This window comes from Megascapheus bottae, chromosome 12, assembly GCF_031878675.1.
Source record: "Megascapheus bottae isolate mThoBot1 chromosome 12, mThoBot2.hap1, whole genome shotgun sequence".
In the NCBI taxonomy this organism is placed as follows: domain Eukaryota; kingdom Metazoa; phylum Chordata; class Mammalia; order Rodentia; family Geomyidae; genus Megascapheus; species Megascapheus bottae.
Window position 1 is genome coordinate 45,461,710 of NC_143520.1, and position 22,370 is coordinate 45,484,079.

Genomic DNA, 22,370 nt, shown 5'->3' on the forward strand with positions numbered 1-22,370 from the left:
CATTACAAAGGGAATTCATAAGGAATCAGATCATGATGAAAACCCAACAGAATATATGTTGAATATTTCAGTACCATGCCTTGCATCTGAAGTACAGTACATGGTGTCCTGATGAGAATTTCAAAGTGCTTGGGCAAGTGCTGTCCTTAGGTCCTTTCTGGTTCCATCCCACATGGCTTGTCTTTTTGTTGGCCCTCTCACATTCTGCAAATTCCCTATTCAGGCATTACCAATTCCTTGTACAAGGTCTTTATTGTATTTCAGACTTGATCTCACGGTTTCCCAGGCGTTGCTTGCAAGGATTGGGATCTTTCTACAAACTGATCTTTCAGGCCTTCATTTGAAGTACGCGTGGAGGTCTTCATGATCTCATGACTTTTATTCTGCATACCTGACAAACTAGAATCCTGTAAATGACAGTATTTTCTGCTGTTGATACTGTGAAGCATAACTAAAGTAGCCCTCTTTGCCCAGGGCTGCAGTGGCCTTTGTGTACCCTTATGAGTGAACACAGGAACAAATCCTTTTTTTAAAAGAGAGAGAGAGAGAGAGAGAGAGAGAGAGAGAGAGAGAGAGAGAGAGAGAGAGAGAGAGAGAGAGAGAGAGAGAGAGAGAGAGAGAGAGAGAGAGAGGTCCCAAGAAACCGCTGGGTGAGCAAGGTGCCAAAGATTCTCAGACTCTTAGAGAGGAATTTACACCTTTCCACCTCTGAGCTTGTCTAGGAGGGGGTTTTTCTGGTTCCTAAGATGTCTTCAAAAGAAAAGCAAGTGTTCTACCCTCCCACAGGGTCCAGGAGATAGAAATGTTGTCTACTTTGATATTTTCATTCAGTAGTTGATCTTCATGTTCTTAAGAAAGACCTTCTCTGGATTGTAAAACTGGTCAGTGGATAAAAGAAAATTTACAGATCTGTCAATGCAGCAAAAGAAAATGTATAATTGTAAGCTTTTGGAAGTAAATTTTCTAAGAAAAGAGAGCTGACGAGCTATAGTTAGGAAACAACTGTCCAGAGTTTAGTCAAGCAGAGAACACTGTTCACAGCAGCATAGTTGACAGACAAATGTCTATTTTTATACAATATTTTTCTCTTTAGTTCTATAATGTGAGTTGTGAGTCAAAGCCAGACATATGTATATTTTAGGAGAGCTGTCTGTCACTGAGCTGAAATCCAAGGCATGGGTTAGCTTTTATTGTTGTTGCTGTTGTTAATCCTTGTTCCATACAAGCTAAGACATGGAATGCTGATGGATTAAAGCTGCTTTGTTCTAAGTCTCTCCTTTTCTCCATATCTTAGGTCTATCCAGATGAAGGTTATAACGTATCTGAAAAGAGCAAGTATCATCTCTACAGCACAATCCTTAGATTCTTCAGTGATTGCTTAAAGGAAGAATTATCTGTGCTACCACAAGAGCCAGAAGAAGATGAATAATGGACCCTGTTTATACAAACTGGAGGGGACATTACGGCTCAAAGACACCTAAAGAGACTGTCATATTGTAGATGCTCCAGAATATCAAGGACAGCTTGAGGAGATGACACTGGAACAGCACACTCAGACAATGAACTAGAATTTGAAGACAGACACCCATGTCTACTGTGTTGCCAGGGTGCAGACTCTGTTTCTTTGTAAAAGGAAGGTCAAAGGGTTGGTTTCCTGGGAGAAATTAGTTTCACATTAAAGTAGGAATAGTGCATGTTTTCTTCTGTTATCCCCGTTTGTTTTGTAACTAGTTGCTCTCACTTTTATTTCAATAGCCACCATTATCTTTGCATATGATGCACAACTTATCATCAGTACTCCAGTCCTTGATCTTGATGGCTGAATTGCAACCTAACCCTTTACTGTACCTTTACAATAAGTGCAATTCTTCACTGTCTATTATTATGCTTAAGAAAATATTCAGTAAATAAAAGACAGAGTATTTTATGTAATTTCTGTTCATAAAAAATTATTAAATGAGTCAGAGGAACTGTAGAAATTTGGATCTCACTACCTTCCAATGTTCAGCCAGTTAACAGTAGACATAATATCTTTAAATCAACACACAAACATATGTGTCACTATATATATAAACACCCACGTGTGCATATACAGTCAGTGAATTTATCCTTACATGTTATTCATACAACAAAGGGTAAACTTTTGATGAACTAGAAAGGATGATCTTTTACAGGCTATAATGGATGCTTTGTTTAATGAGCCAAATAAGATGAAGCATTTTTTCCAATTCCAATTGCTATTGCTTTCCTATAAATGCTTGGGTTGTGTTTGGTATTGTTTTTAGTGGTTAATAGTTTTCTAGTTGCAATTTAATTTTTTGAATATGATACCTTGTCACATGTAAATTAGATACTTAAATATTAAATTATAGTTTCTGATAAAGAAATTTTGTTAACAATGCAGTGCCACTGAGTGCTATTTTGCTGTTTCAGTGGAGAAGGATTTTTTAAAACCACATGGTCCTTTTACTTCAGTCTCTCAGTGCAGTCAATTCACATTTTCATTGTCAAAGCAAAGATCTGGGATTATGTCATCTTCCTATTCCTATTTAGTATTTCATACCTGCCCAATTCATCTGTTGCTGTTTAATTTAAAGCTTTCTGTTAAGAATTAGAAATGAAGTATATTTGATTCACTGGCCCAAAAGTTCACATAAAAGCAGTGTTTACACGTTGAATGGAAGGCAAAAACTTCATCATTTTCTGTGCTTTATTGATTTAACATAGTAAATAACAAGAGTGAAAAATAAACCCTACTGTATGGAGTCATTTTAAATCATAAGATTTAACTCTGCTCATGGGAATATAAAAAGCATCTCCCCTTTATGAAGGGATATATCTCTAGCCAAGTTTTGACATTCAGAAAAATTATCTATACAGTATACTGTTCTACTGGTTGAAGACAAAAGGGTTTTTTTTGGGGGGGAAGTAGATTATCATGTCCTGAAAATACCAGGAAGAAAATTAAAAAAAAAACAGGAAGAAATTGCTCACCCTCTTGCTTTGTCATACTATTAGTTATGATTTCAACTGCTTATACACATGGATTACCTGACGGGGTCTTCCATTTTCTTCTGGACAATTTGGAATTGTGACTCACTGCTTCTTTAGATTCAATTTAAGATGGAAAGAAAGGTCTTCAGAAAGACCCATTATAGGTCTATTTCAAGAATAGTAAACACATTTTTTAAACAAAAATCAGTTGTGATTTTAAAAGGAAAGTTTTGCCTATTTTATTAAGATGGAAATTTCTTTTTAGGCTGATTTGAAGTCCAACTGAAGCTTTTTAATCAATATTTTAGATTTCAACCACTAGAGTTTTTTATGATGCAAATAATTATGTTGTTTGAAAGGTGTGGTTTTATTGAATGTCTACTTGAGTAACATTTAAAGAGTTTTACCTTTTATTGTTCATCATTTCACTTGTTTTATTATTATTATCAATGTTTATCTATTTTTCAATTAATTTAATACAGTTTGTAATGTGAATGACTTTTGTCTGGGATGCACTTTCACCTCTGAGGGATAAATGGATCTCACATGAAGTATATTGATTAGTAAGAAGGTGAAAAATTTTCATCTATGTGATTCTTGAATTTTAATAACTTGGTCATCTTAGACATAAGAAATACATAGCAAATCATAGTCACAAATCACTAGTGGTATCATTATAACTCCATTTCCCCTTTCAGTCTTAATCCTATTAATTCATATATATATATATATTGAATATTAAGTGTTTCCAAAGACTCCATTGTCAAGTTTTCCAAGGTAAACTAAAAGTTCTATAACACAAGAAAGCAGTACTTACTAAGTCAGAGATAAACACATGACCTTTGAACATATTTCGATAGAGAAAAGTCTCTTTTCTCTTAACTTCCGTTCAAACAGTAAATCATCCTTGTACTTAGAAGTCTGTGCAGACAAGCTGATTACAGAGGGTCTTATAGATGCCACTGGTAACTCTACTATAATAAAGTCATAGAAGAACTGGCCCTTAGTCTATGAGACTGATTTCAGATGCTGCAGAATTGTCTGGGGATGAACTGCTCCCAAGTCACTGGGGTCACTGAAGGCACATCGCCCATGAAAAGAGTTCCATATGAAATGGTCCATCCTTTCATTTTCTGCTAACCTCCCCTTTCACAGTGCCTACAGTGTGTCAGGTGGCGTGGGCTCCTATCTATGCTCTCTGACATTCACGTTCTGTTCTGACAATACTCAGAGGATTGATTCTGAGGATTAGTGACCTGCTAGAACAAACAAATGGATCACTTATACACTATAAGCCTAAATGAAGATGCTAATACTGAATTGAAATAAAGTTAGTAGAAGCCAGTATAGATGATTATAACTTCTACTTCAGAGGCTATATATGATTCTCAGAAGACTCAATGAATCCTAATATCCACAGTGACACATACTTGTATTTTTCTCCTTTCCATTTTATTCTCCTCAGTCCAATACCCTGTTTCTCAAAATAAGAGAAACAAACTTTACAGGCCCCAAATGATGTAGATCCTACTCTATTTGAAAACTTGTTTTTGTTTTCTTTTAGTTTTTGTTTTCTGTGAGAGCTTATTGCTGTGAACACTATGGAAAATAGAAACAATGCTATTTATTTTTGTGATTGGGCTAAGCTCTTTCTACCTAAAGGTTCTAAACTCATATTCTCTACCAAGCCTGTGTTACATTTTCTAACTGTATTACCATTCTTCTCCATATGCCCTGGAATGACAGTAGTGTTCTAATTTAACACATAATATGTAAGTTGTCTAAATTTACATAAATTTGAGCATAAATAAATTTCATATTTAAATAGGCTAAACTATATACCTCCAGCCCAATAAAGGCCCATATTTTCACCAGGTACCAATGGCTGACACCTATAATCCTCGGAGGGCTGGGGTTTGAGGACTGAGAATCAAAGTCAGCCTGGGGAGACAAATCCAAGAGATTGTATATCCAATTAGTTAAAAAAAGGCCAGAAGTGTTGGTGTGATTCAAGTGGAGGTATGGCTCAAATGGTAGAGGGCCAATCATGAGCAAATAAGATGAGGATGAGTGTGTGGCTCTCTGAGTTCAAATACTGGCATAACAATACAAAAGTCTATGTTCTCTTAGTCATCATCCTCTACATTATTCCCTCCCTAAGACAAATGATTTACCTCACATTCATTTTGGGGAATGCCTTGATAGGAATGATCAATGATAGCTAAGTATATTGCTGTGACATACCGGCAGTTACATGGATGAGTTCCCTAATGTCCAGAGGCCATATATCATACAATAATAAATATTTTTCTGCTAGAACTATGTAAAACTTGATCATGTCTAATGAAAGCTTTTGCTCTGATGACTATGGCCACATACCTGAGAAGTGGCTAGTAAATTTCCTTGCTCTGTCATTATGCCAACAGCATTCTAAAGTCTATCCAGGGAGCATACTGTACAACAGAAGCATTTTGTTGATCAAAACGCTCAAGCTTGTAAACATGACAGTCTCATAAAGCATACAATCTAAAAACATAATATAGTCATAGCAGGTACTGACAAACATATCCACAATTTGACTTAAAAGAATTTACCTACCTCTTACCTATCACTGTAGGAAATAGATTCCCATTGCCATTGACCTAATCTATTAATTTCACTTGCCAATATTCCAGCAGTTGTTGAGATTCCATATTTGAAATTTAAAAAAGTACACATCAACTCAAAAGTAATGCAGAAATGTTTTTAAAGTAAACAGTTCACATGATTTAAATTTCCAGTTAAGATTCTGATTGTGTGATAAAGCATCATGGACTTTTAATTAAGCCATTCAGGTACTAGGACAGTTCATTACCACAACTTGTTTATGTCTGTCAGACCTATTACTATTTGAGCTGGGCATTTTGACAGGAATAAAACTTAAGAACACAGAGTGCCATCCTAAAATTTGTTCCATGCTTCATCACAAAATCCCAATTAATCATTAAACTAAACAGAAGAATCTAAAAACCACATTCAGAAAGGTGGAATAATTTCCAGCATGATACACTGTGTTGAATAAGAAGGTAATGCTATCTAAGTCCTCACGTGCAAATAGTTTCATGCATGTGCTTTCTAGACACATAAATCCTAAACTTCATTACTGTTGTTTTTAGAATGGACCAAATTTTGAAATTCCTTTAATTTATTTGATAATGATGTAGCTTCAAATAATGCGACTTAGGTATGTATGACTTAATTTATGCCTGGCACTCATCTGAGAGTTGGTTAGCTATAGTGTCTGAGGTGGTACTATGGCCCTTTTGAACTAGAATTCTGAAAGTTAAGAGAAGATCACCAAGTTATTTGTGCAACATATCAAAATTTGAAAAGTCCTGACTGAAGAGTCTGTTTTAAGCAAAACAAAATTTATTAATGTATGTTAGTTATAAAAATGAATACTTATCATGGTATTTGCATACACGCATATAAGGTGCTTGGATAATATTCTCTTCCTCATTACAATTTAATACACTCTGCCCCATATAATCCTTTCTTTTTTTGTCTGAGAAATGTATAGAGGGGCTACAGTTAAATTTGCCATGTAGTAGGTACATTACTTTACACACATTGATATCCCTTCTCATGTTTTGTTCCCTCCCCAACCCCCTTCCAAACACCTTGTTTTCCCCCCTGCACTTTCCTGTTTCAAATAAACAAATAAACATGTATACAATATACCAGGTAAAAAGCCAGATATGATAACAATATGAGATTAACCAAAGGGTAACAAAAGAGAAGAGAACTAACATAGTATATTAAGAACAACAATCACACAAGATAAAGCTCTTGCTTTCATAACCTAGAGATCCTTTCATTTAGTCCCATCCTATATGACCGTATGTACCCAGGCTTTCAGCTATTATAATCCTCTGCTAGGAGAAACCTAGATGTGTACTAATTATTGCAAATAAGGGAAACCATGGAGCCTATGCTCCTTGGAGTCTGGCTTACTTCACTTAATATGATTTTTTCCAAGTCTTCCCATTTCCTTACAAGTGCAACGATATCATTCTTTCTGATGGTAGCATAGAATTCCATTGTGTATAATTACCACATTTTCTTGGTCCACTCATCCATTGAGGGGCATCTAAGTTGGTTCCATATCTTTACTCTGGTAAATAGTGCTGCAATGAGCATTGTTGTGCTAGTGGGTTTAGTATGTCCTTGTTTCTGGACAATCGGATAAATGCCAAGTAGTGGAATTGCTGGGTCATAGGGGAGCTCTATGTTTAGTCTTCTGATAAACTACCATACTGCTTTCCATAGTGGTTGAATGAGTTTACACTCCCACCAACAGTGTAGTAGTGATCCCTTCTGGCCACATCCCTGCCAGCATCTGATGTTATTAGATTTCTTGATAATAGTCATTCTAACTGGAGCGAGGTGAGATCCCAAAGTTGTTTTGATTTGTATTACTTGTATGGCCAGAGATGTTGAGCATTTCTTCATGTGTCTATAGGCCATTCTTATTTCCTCTTCAGAGAAGTCTCTCTTTAAGTCTTTGGCCCATTTTTTAATGGGATGGCTATTTCTTTGAATATTTATTTTTTACATATTCAAGTTTTTTAGCAATAGATATATTTTAGATATGAAGCCTTTGTCTGTTGTATGGCTAGTGAAGATCTCCTGCTCTGTGAGCTTTCTATTTAGCTTGCTAGCTATGTCCTTTGCCATATAGAAACTCTGCAGTTTAATGCAATCCTTTTTGTCCAAACTTCTCTAATTTGTTGTGTTTCTTGGTCCTTATTAAGAAAGTTTCTACCTGAGCTAAGGCGACCTAGTGTATCTCCTATTCTTTCTTGTAAAATTTTCAGGGTATGTGCTTTTACCTCAAGGTCTTTGATCCATTTGGAGTTAATCCTGGTACAGGGTGACATAGAAGGATCCCACTTTTGTTTTCTACAGGTGCTTAACCAATTCTGTCAGTATCCCTTGTTGAAGAGGCTGTCTTTCTTCCATTCTATTTTTTTTTTGCTGTCTTATCAAAGATTAGGTAGCCATATATCTGTGGGTTGATTTCTGGTCTTCATTTTTATTCCATTGGTCCTTAGGCCTGTTCTTGTGCCAGTGCCAAGCTCTGTGCTGTAGCTCTGTGCTATAGCTCTGTAATAGAGTCTAAAGTTTGGTATTGATATTCCTCCAGCACTGTTCTTTCTGCTAAGGATTGTTTTGCTGTACGGGATCTTTAATTATTCCATATGAAATCTTGGATTGCTTCTCTGACTGAAGAATCTTTATCACTCAAGTCCCAAGCAAGCTCAAGTTAAGTGTTTATAGGGGCATTTAAAGGATCACTGATGAAATATAAGTCTCCTCCTACCTTTCCACTTTTTCAGCTTTGATCTATTGTTTGTCTCTGGTAGTGTCTTCACACTCTGTAACTGCCCACTGGCAATATCTTATGATATATCATCGCCCTTGACTATCTAAGCTTGACTCGATTGCGCTTTCTCTTATCAGTTTTTTCTTCAGAAGAAAAGATATCTTCCCCAGAATTTCCTCCATGCCTTTTATTTTCTAGTCTTTGGCTGCAAGGCCTTTATTTTCCAGTGAGATAGAAAATCTACTTATCTGAAACCACAATCTTTGGGGGTGAAGGTATAGAAATAAGATAATCAGGAGTATGACTTAAGGTAGAAGTAGAATCTTACCCTCTGGGCACAGAGAACCAGACAAAAGGATTAAGTATCAATACTCAAAGCAAATGGGAAACCTACAGGAGATTGGTGTGGTACCCATTTTAACCAAGTTGGTGCTTATGGCCATGCTTGCATTTCTGCCATGCCTTGTTCTAATAATCCAAGAGTGGTCCTCATCCTGCTTCAAATAGAAGTACAAAGTATATTTAGGCAAAGAAATGAAAATGATTTTATGAGACATTACTTCTGTTAAGACAACCAGTGGGTCAAGTCTTAGCTATTAATGGGGAGCTTCATAGGTGTGTTTGGTTTTAGAATAGGGATCATGTCCATAGTCATAGTGGACATGGAAACTGAAAACAATTTGCTCTCTCAGCTGCCACACCACCTTCAGAATCGACATTGAAACTTAGGACTACTACCCATAGTGTGCTCTTGTGTTACCTCAGTGCCAAGGACTGAGCCATAATATCAGCCGTCTTGAGGACTAGTGGTCATCTGAACCTGTTGCTGTTCAGCCTGGCTAGATCCCATAATGCTCTTCTGTAATTTTAAAAAAATATTTAAAATAAAACAGTATTCTTTATCCAGAAGGGGGTTAGTATGGATTGAGAAAGGAATACATTTTAGGAGACTCTGTTATAGCTTAGACCTTCACAAAGCTCAGCACTGTTGTAGGGCGGGGTGGAGGGGGAATAGCATCTTCCTGCCTACTGACTAGAGCAGAGCATGCAGGTTTATTTGTAGCAATCAGTCTCTGTGAGAAGCAGAGTGTAAAGTCTATGGGGCAGATTACTCCTCTTAGTTCTATCCTGACTGGAAAAGCCATCATTTCTGTTCAGTGTCCTGTTATTTTTTTCCCTATATAATAGATTTTCCTGCCTCAAGTTAGAATTTGTGATATTTCAGGTACCCATGGATCAACCAAGCTGTGAACATATTAAATGGTGAATTTGAAATACAAACCAATTGTAAGTTTTATAAACATTAAAGAAAAAATAGAAGCATTGAATAGCTCAGAAGAACAAGTCTACCAGACCTGTGGCAATCTGATTTGTAATACTCAACATTCATCTGGAGGATGGCAAGCTTTTGAACAGTGAGGACTGAGGGTTTTATACAGACTTTTCTGTGATGGTGTCTTACTTTTCTTCCCAGAGGATTCTTTCCCTCTGTCTTACTCTCTGGTTTTGAGAATCAATACACTCTTCCCTAATTTACATTTTCTATTTTCACCTCTGTTCTTCATCATTGGCACATTTTCCCATGCTGGCGTGTAGTTTTGAAATTTGATTGCCCTGCCAGCAGCCCCATTTTGCAGGCTTTATTTGCTCTAACCGGATTTATGAGGCCTTGATTATCTCCGTATGGTTTGAATTGCTAGGCACACCATTAATTCTGCTGATTGATGGGTTGTGGGAGCCTTATAGGAATGGCAAAGAAAAACATCTGACAGGGAAACAGGTAACACAGCTTCCCTATTCATATGCTCTTTTAATGGATATAATTCTCATTTCCTTCCAACATTTATCCCTGAGGATACTGTGTGTGGCTTTTAATGACCTGTAAGTATAATTGGATTCTGAGCCCTTGAGAACAAATAATACATCTATTTGCCTGGGATTAATAGAAGTTTTCAACTTCAAGGATGTTTTCCAAATGCTGAAATAACCAGATATTTTGTGTCCACTGTGTGCCAGATACCATATTGTCATGATGCAGCATTAGGAACTTGTTTTAATCATTTAAACTAATTAACACATCTAACTTGAACATTTCAGTCCAAATATTATAGCCAAATGAATCATCGCTAACTAAAATGTATCAGCATATTAATTACATTTTGGTTTCTATTAAGTCATTTTAATGTTCAACTGATGACTTTTTCTTTCATTGGAGGCGCTCCTCTATTTGTATAAATATGTCATATGAAATCTACTTTCCTTATTCAAGTCAAACGGCTTTATGGCTCACCTTTATTCTTATTGCAAATGGTCTGTATGAAGCTTTCTATCCTACATTCAATTTCAAGGAAGTCCATAATAAATAAACCTACTGTTTTTTTTATAATTAGTTTTCAATTCAAATTATCTATGACAAAAAGACATTGATAAAATTTCCAGGTGGTTTAAAAAAACTATAAAATAAGTTACTGTCTCTTTTTCTATCAAGGTACTACACCTCAAATTGGGTGTAGGATTTTTGTGCTTGGCTTTTCTCCACACACAAAAAAGTATCTAAATTTTAAGGGTTTTCTGCATTCCAGGTTTTATAGTATCAGTGAAGAGTATTAAAAATCTTAGCATGTGAAGTGATTTTTTTAAAAAAATGCTTTTGTTTATTACATGATATTCAATGACTTATTCACAGGCACATTGGTGAGGATAATTAGATTAGAGTAATATGTGAATCTAGCCCCTCAATTTTTTTTATCATTTCTTTTTTGTGAGTGCATTCAAATTCTTCCCATCTATGTTGAACTATATAATTTATTCTTGTGAGTTAAATTCACGTACTATGTCCTAGAATACATACATACTACTCCTATCAAGAAAGAATATGGTACCCATTAAATGATCTGCTCTTCTGCTCTCTAAGGGCTGTGGTTACCTTTGTTGTATTCTTTATGTCCATGAAGTCAATCTTTTATTTAAAACTCCCTGATGAGAAAGAAGAAACATGAAGTGTCTACCTCTCTAGGTCTGACATATCTAATGTAGCATTGTGTTTTTCTTGTCCATCTATATTATCATTAATGACAGGAATTCATCCATGTTAATACATGAGTTGTGTGCCATTGTATGGACACTTAGTATAAATCCATGTGTTGGTCACAACCCAAAGTAACCAACAATTTTTCTGCACTCCCCATCAAAATATCAATGCCATTCTTGACATAATCAGGAAAAACATCTTGAAATTTGTAGGAAACCTATATGACCCTGAATAGTCAAAATTATTTTAATAAAAAGAACAAAGCTGGAGACATTCAACTGCCAGACTTGAAAATATTGAAATCATATTTTTGTTTTATTATAATTATATTCAGTCTACAAAATAGCAGTTTTCTTTAATTCATCTTTATTTATTTTTATATCCAACTCGGATACATCACTCTCAATTGTTTTTGGTGATCCTTTCATTTCAATTTCTTCCTCCATCATTCTATTTCTATAAAGATAATATTTATTCACATGTCCTAGTTTGTTTTTTTAATACCATAATCTATATATTCAATTGTTTTGGTTTTGTATTTGGTTACTTGTGACAGCATCATTTTGCATAGTCCTAATGAGGCTTATGCTTGCTAATAAATATAGGCAAGTCTTCAACTCATAATCATCCCTCCAGAGCCTCTTGTGTGCTAGGATTCTGGAGATGTACTACTCTGCCTAACTCTTCACATGTACTTGATATGCAAAACAGTATATTGAAATTTTACAATTCACTAGATTAAATAGCATGATAATAGTAATGGGAGGAAATAACTAGTTGCTTAATTTGTACTAGGCCATATGTTATAGTCATCCATATATTTACTTAACTTTAAAACAACAACTACACAAATGCTATCACTAATTCTGAATTTTGCATACCTGCACTCACCGCAAGCTTAATGAGCTGCAAAACTCACAGTAAAACACACTAGTTAATCATACAAAAGATAATGTATTTACACATGTGGAGATAATAAAGTTTCATTTCTCATGTTCTTGAAGTACCTGTGGTCAGGTGAAAGTTATTTGGCTTTGATTGCAAATCTCCATGCGTTACCCTTAAAAGAGAGAGAAGATGCAAATAAGGCTCTCATTTGTCATGTCTCTGAAATAGTATTCATCCTCTCTGCTTGGCAGCACAGCTCTTACCATCTCCACTTTCAAGCAAAATAGTAGCATGATACCGTGAGTACAAAGTGAGCACAGAGCAGTTCTCAATTCCTAACATTGCTTTTGCTTCTTAACTCCTCTGCACACATAGCATGAACCACTCCTCCCTCACAGAACACAATGCCAATGCCTTTTCAGCTCAAAGCTGAGGATTGCTGGATATTGGAAAACTGTCTTTATATTTAAGCCATATAATTCTCTTTTTGAGTCTAAAGACCATGGAACCCTAAATCAATGTTTTTAGTTATTCAGGTGCCTATTAGATAATATGGAACAAGTATAGAATAATCAAAATAAATAGTCCCATCTGGAATGGGAAAATACAAGTGAGTCTGTCTTTTCAAGAACTAATATTTTTTTATTTTTTTATTGTAATTAGTAAAAGGGTTACATGATATTTGCCAGATAGAAGGTGCATTAATTCACATACATTGATACCCTTTCACATGTCTTGGTACCCATTTCCCTCCCCCCCCCACACCCTCCACCCGTCTTGGATTTCCCCCCTTCCCTATCAAATTTCAAATAACCAAATACAAATAAATTCAATATATCAGATGACAAAGTGAGATACTATACCAATATGAGATAACCAAGGGACAGCAAAGGAGATGAGAGACAACATAGTACATTAAGGACAACAATCATTCATTATATGGCTTTTGTTTCACTATCCTGGAGGTCCTTTCAATTAGCTTCACATTACATGTCCTTATGTATCAAGATTTTGCTCTATTGCAAATCTCTGCTAGTAGAGCCCAAGGTTTCTACTGATTATGACAAATGAGGGAAACCATTGAGCCTAAGTTCCTTTGAGTCTGGCTTACTTCACTTAATATGATTTTTTCTAAGTCTTTCCATTTCCTAACAAATGGAACTTTGCCTATAGTTTGATCAGCAAAGATCTTCTCAAGTCAAACAGCAAAAGTTAATTTGATGTACTCACATATATTAAGAAGTTAGTATAATTTATTTATTTTACTTTCAAATGTGTCTAAAGCTGGTGAATGAATTCAAATTCTCTTTCTTTAACTAGCTTATGTTGGCAAAGTGGATGGAATTTACTACTATCTTTCCACACATGTTTACAATATATTACAGTCTTGACCTCAAATTTGTTTTTAGTCATCATTTTAGTGCTAGCAAAATTTCTTGACCTGTACACTATATCATTTTATCTCTGTTACTTTAATGTAATAGCAGTTAACAATGCAATAGTAGTTAATGCTATTTGCAGAAAAAGAATGAATGACGTTTATTTGAACTTAAACTTGACTTGCTATTATTAGATTTGCTTAACTCTCACCTTGTATTTGTGATCAATAACTGATTTTCTGAACTCAGAAAAGAGCCAGAGAGTTAGGCTCTGTGACCTGTTCTAAAATTTATTTTCACTTTTTTTCATATATTTTTATTGTAATTAATAGAAGGGTTGCATGATATTTGCCAGGTAGACGGTGCATTAATTCCCATACATTGATACTCTTTCACATGTCTTGGTCCCCATTTCCCTCCCCCCAACCCCACCCCTCATCTTGTTTTCCCCCCTTCCCTATCCAATTTCAAATAACCAAATACAAATATATCCGATATATCAGGTAACAAAGTGAGATACTGTAACAATATGAGATAACCAAGGGACAGCAAAAGAGATGAGAGATAACATAGTACCTTAAGAACAACAATCATTCATTATATGGCTTATGTTTCTATATCCGAGAGATCCTTTCATTCAGCGTTCTACTATATGGCCTTTTATTTTTTTTTCCAGTCCTGGGCTTGAGCTCAGGGCCTAAGCACTGTCCTTGGTCTTTCTCAAGGCTAGAGCTCTACCACTTGAGCCTCAGCACCACTTCCAGATTTTTTCTATGTATGTGGTACCGAGGAATCGAACCCGGATCTTCATGCATGCTAGACAAGCACTTTAACCACTAGGCCAAACTCCTGGCCCTATATGGCCTTTTGTATCAAGGTTTTGCTCTATTGCAAATCTCTGCTAGGAAAGCCCAAGGTTTCTACTGATTATGACAAATGAGGGAAACCATTGAGCCTAAGTTCCTTTGAGTCTGGCTTACTTCACTTAATATGATTTTTTCTAAGTCTTTCCATTTCCTAACAAATGGGGCAATGTCATTCTTTCTGACAGCAGCATAGAATTCCATTGTGTACAAATACCACATCTTGTTGATCCACTCATCAACTGAGGGACATCTAGGATGGTTTCAGATCTTTGCTATGGTAAATAGTGCTGCAATGAACATTGTTGTGCTGGTGGATTTAGTATGTCCTTGTTTCTGGATGATTGGGTAGATGCCAAGTAGTGGAATTGCTGGGTCATAGGGGAGCTCTATGTTTAGTCTTTTGAGGAACTGCCATAGTGCTTTCCATAGTGGTTGAACGAGTTTGCACTCCCACCAACAGTGTAATAGTGATCCCTCCTGGCCACATCCCTTCCAGCATCTGTTGTTATTAGTTTTCCTGATCCTGGCCATTCTAACTGGTGTGAGGTGGAATCTTAGAGTTATTTTGATTTGCATTTCTGTTATGGCCATAGATGTTGAGCATTTCTTCATGTGTCTATAGGCCATTTTTGTTTCTTCTTCAGAGAAGACTCTCTTTAAGTCTTTGACCCATCTTTTAATGGGATGGTTGATACTTTGGAGATTAGTTTTGGATTGATTCAATTTTTTGAGCTGCTGATATATTTTAGATATGAGGCCTATTTTCACTTTTTTTTTAAATTTTGTTTTGTTTTGTTTTGTCACAGTCTATTTAACATTTGAGGAAATGGCTCAATTACTACTCATAGCAAAAACTTAACCCCTTTTCACCAAAGTAAGCAGATTCCACAGACATTTCAAATTTTTAATGACCATGTTTTTTGTGTGGGTCCTGGGGCTTGAACTTGGTCTGAGCGCTGTCTCAGAGGCTCTTTAGCTGAAGGCTACCACGTTACCCTTGAGCCAAGCCCCACTTCCCATTTTTCTGGAGGTTAATTGGAGATAAGTCTCATGTCCTTTTGTGCCTGGGCTGACTTTGAACCTTGCTCCTCAGATCTCAGCCTACTGAATAGCTTAGATTACAGGCGTGAGCCACCGCATTAGGCAATGGCCACTTTTATAAGGAAAAGATCAAATTACTTCAGTTTATGTTTAAAAGCTTTATATGAGAATGCAATAGGGCCATTTGAAGATAGGATTGCAGTTTTGATTAAACCCTATGGTCTGGGAATGGAGTTTATTTAGCTTAATACCTGTCAGATATTATTCTAAGCTCTTTACAAATCATAGTTTGATGGACCATTATCTGCATCTTACCAAAAGAGAGAAATTTCATAAAGAATCTTGGCTTTGCATGATCTGCCATTTGGAGAATAAAAATAGCATCCACCAATAGTAGAAAAAATAAATAGGACACAAACTTTTGAGCCCTTGCTTCTATCATCTTATGTTTGGCCTATTGTAAACAAATATTTTACAATGCATCTTAAGAATGCTTCGGAGCACTACTCTGCATACTTTACAGAAAGATTTAAGACATATAAACATCTATAATATCCATATATATATATATATATATGAACTCTAACCCTAAAAAATGCATGAAATTTTAAGAATTTAAGTGCCTAAATTGTAAAAATCAGGAGAGGAAAAAATTTATTTCAGATATCTATCTGGGAAATTTTTGATAGTTAAAAGAATTTAATATGGCTTTTCCTGCCCTAAAAGTAATCTCTTTGCCCTATTTGGAGTGGTAATCCTTAGCTATGTTCAAACAATCACCTATTTGAAATTGGAACTTAAGTAAATGAAGTATCATAAACCCATGAATCTTCTTTCTGCCAAACTGCAGAAACACTTGAACTCAGGATCTGGACAATGTCCCTGAGCTTTGTTGCACAAAGGTAGTACTCCCCCATTTGAGCCACAACTCCACTTTCTGTTTTTTGGGGGTTTTTTTGGGGGGGATGTGGTTAATTCTAGAGTGTCACAGACTCTCTAACTTGCCTGGCCTTGGACCTCAGCAGCCTGAGCAGCTACCAGTGCCGTGCCTTTTCATAAATTTGATAGTCTTGTAACACAAAAGCTTTGATTTGGGATAAATTCAAATTTTTGTTGCTTTGTTGTTATCCTCATGATTAATGTATTATTGTCTAAGGCTGTGAGGACCTTAAGATTTATGCTTGTGTTTACTTTTCAATTTTTGTTATTAAGCTCTCAATCTTGAGGTATTTATTGTAGCTGATATGACTTAAACATTCAAATCCATATTTCTTGCTTGTAGATAGCCAATTCTCTTCCATGTTTCATTCTCTGCATGGTGTTTCAATAAAACACCATGTTTTGTTGAAAACATGGTATATATTTGCATGTGAATAGGCCTGGCATTCTCATACATCAATTAATAACATGATCTATTTCTGAAGTCCACTGAGGAACATATTTGTTCTAATGTTAGGGGCAAACATTCTTTCAAATGCTAATATCTTAGAAAAGAGCTTTATTTATTTATTTTTTTGCTAGACCTGGGACTTGAACTTAGGGCATGAGCACTATCCTTGGGCTTTTTCCTCAAGGCTAGCACACTGCCACTTGAGCCACTGACCACACTATTTCTGGCTTTTTCTATGTATGTGGTACTGACTGAGGCATCAAACCTGGGTCTTTGTGCAGGCTAGGCAAGCAATCTACCACTAGGCCAAACTCACAGTCTACACATTCTTTATTATTATTTAAATGTCAAGATAAATGTTTTCAATTCTTTTATTATGTTTAAGTAGTTGTACAAGGAGGTTTCAGTTCAACACATCGGTTTTTGAGTATAGTGCCTCTTGATCAATGTCTTTTCATCAGTAAGTTTTTTAAATGGAAAGGTGTAATTTATCCAGATTCAATCTATTTTTAAGATTGTTTAAATAGTTTCAAATTAATTCCTTGAAATTTCCAAATGAAATTCAAAGTAGAGTCCTAAGGATTAGTCATATTTTAGGATGACTCACTGTTGAGGGGAATATTAATATTTTATCACTATTAACTGTTCTAATCCCTGAATTCAGGTTTCTTTCCATCTCAGTCTTTAATTCCTTTCAAACATATTTTCAGGTTTTTACCATGCAAATCTTACAATTATTTGATTAAATTTATATTCAAGAGTTTTATTCTTTAGATTTTAGCAGCTTTCATGACATTTCTCTGTGTGATATACTGATTTCAGTTAAATATCTATAATCTTTTTTTCCTTCCTATGCTTGGTTTTCCATCCTAGAGCAGTAGGCTCAAGATGTTCTGATCGTTTGTGGTGGGTTATTTGGGAGACGAACCCGTGCTTTATTCCATATATATTTTGTGGGGTATGGAGAAGTGGCAACCAGAGTTCCATAAAGCAAACCAAGCATGGAAACAGAGACCTTCTCTCCCTGCAATGCTGAAGGCTATTTCCTCAATCTAAGTTACTTCTGCCTATAATTACTTTCTTCCTTCTTCCTTCTAGAGGTTTGAGAATTACTATTTTCTAATTTATTAATCTTCATTTCTGTCTTGTACATTTTTTCTGCCTTCTTTGCATTGGCTGTTCTATTATTATTATTATTATTATTATTATTATTATTATTATGCCAAGTATCTATTTCTGGTCCTTGAGAATGCCGATTTTCCTAGTCTGACATTTTGGTCTATCTCTTATTAGTGCCTTATTTCTTTACTACAAACATGGAGAAACATGGATCTTTCATCTTTTTGTCCTTTTTAAATTACCCTGTTTAGAAATTGTGGTAAAATACTGAATGAAAGTGGTAAGATTGGATAACCTAGTCTTATATCCTTGATATTATTTTCAGTCTTTCACAATTAACGCTGATGACAACTGTAATTGTTTTAATGCTTTTCATAGTGTTCAGGGAATAGCCATCCCCTCATTTTCCATTTAATATTTTTAGAATATAAGAATGTTCAATTTTTTTCAAATGTTTTTCAAATCATTTTTTAAATGTTATTGTAGCCTATAGAACATCTTTTACTTTAGTACTAATAACACATTATGGGAATAGTCTTACATTGAACTAAAAAGTTTCATTCCTAGAATAAATATGAGTTAGACATGGTTTATAATTTTTCTTACATTTTTTGACTCAGTTTTTACAATTTTTTGTCATTGTAGTTACTGATTTGCTATGCTGGGGTTGAAAGACATGGTCTTGACATTTTGGCATTGTTTAGCATTGACTAGGAAGGAACTCTGATTTTGAGCTATAGCATCCCAACTTTTTTTGTTATAATTTCTAAGTTTGTAGACATTTGTCTAAAAATTGACTTTTGTGAGTGTATTTTTCTTGTTGTTGTTGCTTAATTTGGGTGTCAGTGTAATAATGGCCACATGAAATGAGTAGAGAAAACTTTTCTTCTCTCATGAATATAAGAGTTTATAGAGAATTTTGTGCTTCTGCAGAATTTTTCTAAATATAAAATTTCCTGGTGAAAACATCTCTGATTTGGAGCTTCTCTTCATGGGACAAATTTTTATTTATTCATTTGTTATGAATCCATTCAAACTTTTTACTTCTTACTAATTACAACTTAGCTTCAGTAATTTATGCCTTTAAGGTATTTATTTGTTTGGGGGGTATTTTTGGTCACTCGTGGTGCTTGAACCCAAGACCTGTTTACTGTCTAATGCTCTACCAAATGAGCTACAGCACCACTTCTATCTTTTTCTGTGTATATGGTACTAAGGAATTGAGCCAGGGCTTCATGCATGCTAGCCAAGCACTCTACCATTAGGCTATACTCCTGGATATTTTTGTCTATTTTTTTTCTTCTTTTGTTTTGTTTTTGCCAGTGCTGGGCTTGAGCTCAGGGCCTGAGCACTGTCCTTGGACTTTCTCAAGGCTGGAGCTTTACCACTTGAGCCTCAGCACCACTCCCGGCTTTTTGCTGTGTATGTGGTACCGAGGACTCGAACCCGGGTCTTCGTGCATGCTAGGCAAGCATTTTAACCACTAGGCCACACTCCCGGCCCCTACCCTTGCAGTCTTTATAAAAAATATATTTGTTAGTGTTAGTAGTAATGTTTTCACATTCGTTTATGACTTTAGTAGTCTAATTTTCTTTTTCTGATCATTTCAAGAGAGAGACAGCTTTTTATTTATTGCTTTTCTATTGTATATTTATTTATTTGTGTGTTTTATATCCATCCACTCTAATATTTATTAGTTATATATCTGAATAAATCTGTAGCATATTTTATGTGGACAGGGAGCGCAAGCTCAAAGATCACCGGACAATATAGCATTTAGAGCTTTCAGAGAATGGAGAAGAACTTCAGCAGCTGGATAACATACACAAGGGCAGGATTTCACATGCATGAAGTGAAGCTAGGGCAGAGATAGATAGGAAGAAGTTCTTACAGGTCTTGTTAGGGCAGAAATTGGATTCATTCAGACACATAGGAGTCATGAGAAGGGATGAACCAATGTTTCTCTGTGATTGGATTCAACTTTCAGAGCTATTTTTCAGTGGTTCTGAGGGAAATAAATGAAAGAATGAAAGAATCCAAATGGAAAAAATAAGGTGAAAGCTGGGTAGCTATCCAAGAGATGACTGTGGTATTAATTGAACCAGAAATCGAAAACGATGGCAGAATTTATAATTGGCTTCAGATGTAAAACCAGCAGTATTGGCTGACACCTTGGACATATGACAAAAGAGTAGGATGGCCTCATGTTGCCTTAAGAGAATAGCACATTAAAGGGAAACAGAGATGTGAAGGATTTAATTTGGGGCATGTCAAATTTGAAATGACTTGTTACTTTAAAAGTACAGATATGTCATAACTCGGAGAACAGAAGAATCACAGTTCAAGTTCAGATCAGCCAAAAGTTAATGAGACTCCATCCCCCCCCAAAAAAAGGCATGACAAATACAGTAGCATTCTCAGTTAACTAAGCAGCATAGGAAGAAAGATAATACTCTGAGACTGGTTTAAGTGAAACCATGGGATCCTATCCAAAACAATGAAGCAAAAAAAACCAGTGGAGAGCATAGATTATGTGGTAAAACAGTAGGGAAGGGGAAGGGGAAGGAGAAGAGGAAAGGAAAAGGGAAGGGATATGGAAGAGAAGAGGAAAGGGAAGGGCAAAGGAAAGGGGAAAGGGAAGGGAAAAGGGAAAGGGAAGAAGAAGGGGAAGGGGGAAGAGAGGGAATAAACTTTTTAAAGTATGGGCATAAATAAGCAATGAAATAGATTTAGTGTCAGTGCCTATGAGTAAATCGTTCCAGTTGATAACTATCCACTTTTGGATTCATTTTGCCTCTGGTCTACATAAAATCTTTAGGACAATATTCCAGAAAAGAGAATGGCTGGTGTGAAAATCCTAAGTCACTTCAGTATTCACAAGTCAAGAACAAACAAAGGAGTTAGTGAAGGAGAGCAAGAAAGAAACCAACTGCGTAAGGTAGAAAACAGGACACCACTGAAGCCAAGGGCAAGATGACCGTAAAAAGAAAACACAGTGAGGTATGCCAAATTTGACGAAGTATGAAGGTGGGAGATTCTTTGTCTTTCCCTAACCTCTATGAGAAGCCTTCCATTTTCTTACTATTGAGAATGATGTGAATGGATAGGCTATTTTTTTTTGCCAGTCCTGGGACTTGAACTCTGGGCCTAGGCACTGTCCTTGAGCTTTCTCAGTGCTAGCACTCTACAACTTAAGCCACAGGACCACTTCTGACTTTTTCTGTTTATGTGGTACTGAGGAATTAAACCCAGGGCTCCATGCATGATAGGTCATCACTCTACCACTAGGCCACACTCCCATCCTGGTCAGGGTTTTATGATATTCTTTATCAAGATGAGGAAGTCTTCCTTTATGCCTATTTTGCTGAGTTCTTTTTTCTTGAGTGGACAATAGTTTTGTTAAATGCCTTTGCAAAATAGACATTTTCTGTACCTGATGAGCATGTGAGATTTCTTATTGAGCTTATGGAAAGGATAGATTACATGAATTGATTGCTGGATGCTTGTGGGAAATTTATCTAATTTTGTGCATCTTAGATATATCTTGTGAGGATATAATTTTTTACATATTATTTTTTATGTTTATATGTAAACTTGGTTTACTGGCATTGTATGAAGGATTTTTTAATGCATCTTATTTTAGTTAATGTAGGTGTTATCTCCTTCTTTGTTGAAGAAAACCTGATATACTATCTTTATAATTGTATGTGTGTGGGGGGGTTGGTTAGAGCAAGAACTCAGGGCCTAGGTACTGTCTATGAACATTTTTGGGCAGACTAGCTCTCAGACAAATAAGCTACATTCCAGGTTTTTTTGGTGGTTAATTGGGGATAAAAATCTCATGGACTTTCCTGCCAAGGCTGGCCTTGAACTTCATTCTGCTGATCTTAGCCTCTTGAGTAGCTTGGATAGGCATATGCCCTTGTAGCTTTTCATAGTTCTTGCTCTAGAACTGAAGTTCTGTTTAATTATAGTTTGATATTTTATGTATTCATTATAATTTAAAAAATAGACAAGCCTAAAGCTAAGGTACTAATTAATGCTTTTTTATGCTTTTATGGATATAAACCTAAACAACATACTTAAAGCAAATAAAAATGGGCCATATATTTAGTACATATTTCAGTAAAACTAAATAATTAACTAATTTGCCTTAACCTACAAAACAGAATCATAGTCTCAGGGGAATCATGTCATTTGTGTTACTGATAATAAGTGGTTTTCCCTCGATCTTTGTAGAACCAATTACCATACTTCAAACTCAAATAGAGATAAAATTCCTTTGCATGATTATGCT

The 22,370-nt window shown here is 35.7% G+C and overlaps 1 protein-coding gene across 2 annotated transcripts in view; it reads left to right on the forward strand.

Moving 5' to 3' along the window:
- Dpp10 (dipeptidyl peptidase like 10) overlaps nt 1-4,890 on the forward strand; it is a 636,241-nt gene extending 631,351 nt beyond the window's left edge. For both annotated transcript variants that reach the window (XM_090342925.1, XM_090342926.1), the window contains exon 26: nt 1,295-4,890. In XM_090342925.1, coding sequence (XP_090199051.1) covers nt 1,295-1,429 — 135 coding nt within the window. In that variant the 3' untranslated portion in view covers nt 1,430-4,890. The remainder of the gene's footprint in view (nt 1-1,294) is intronic.
- Nucleotides 4,891-22,370: the final 17,480 nt, after the last annotated feature.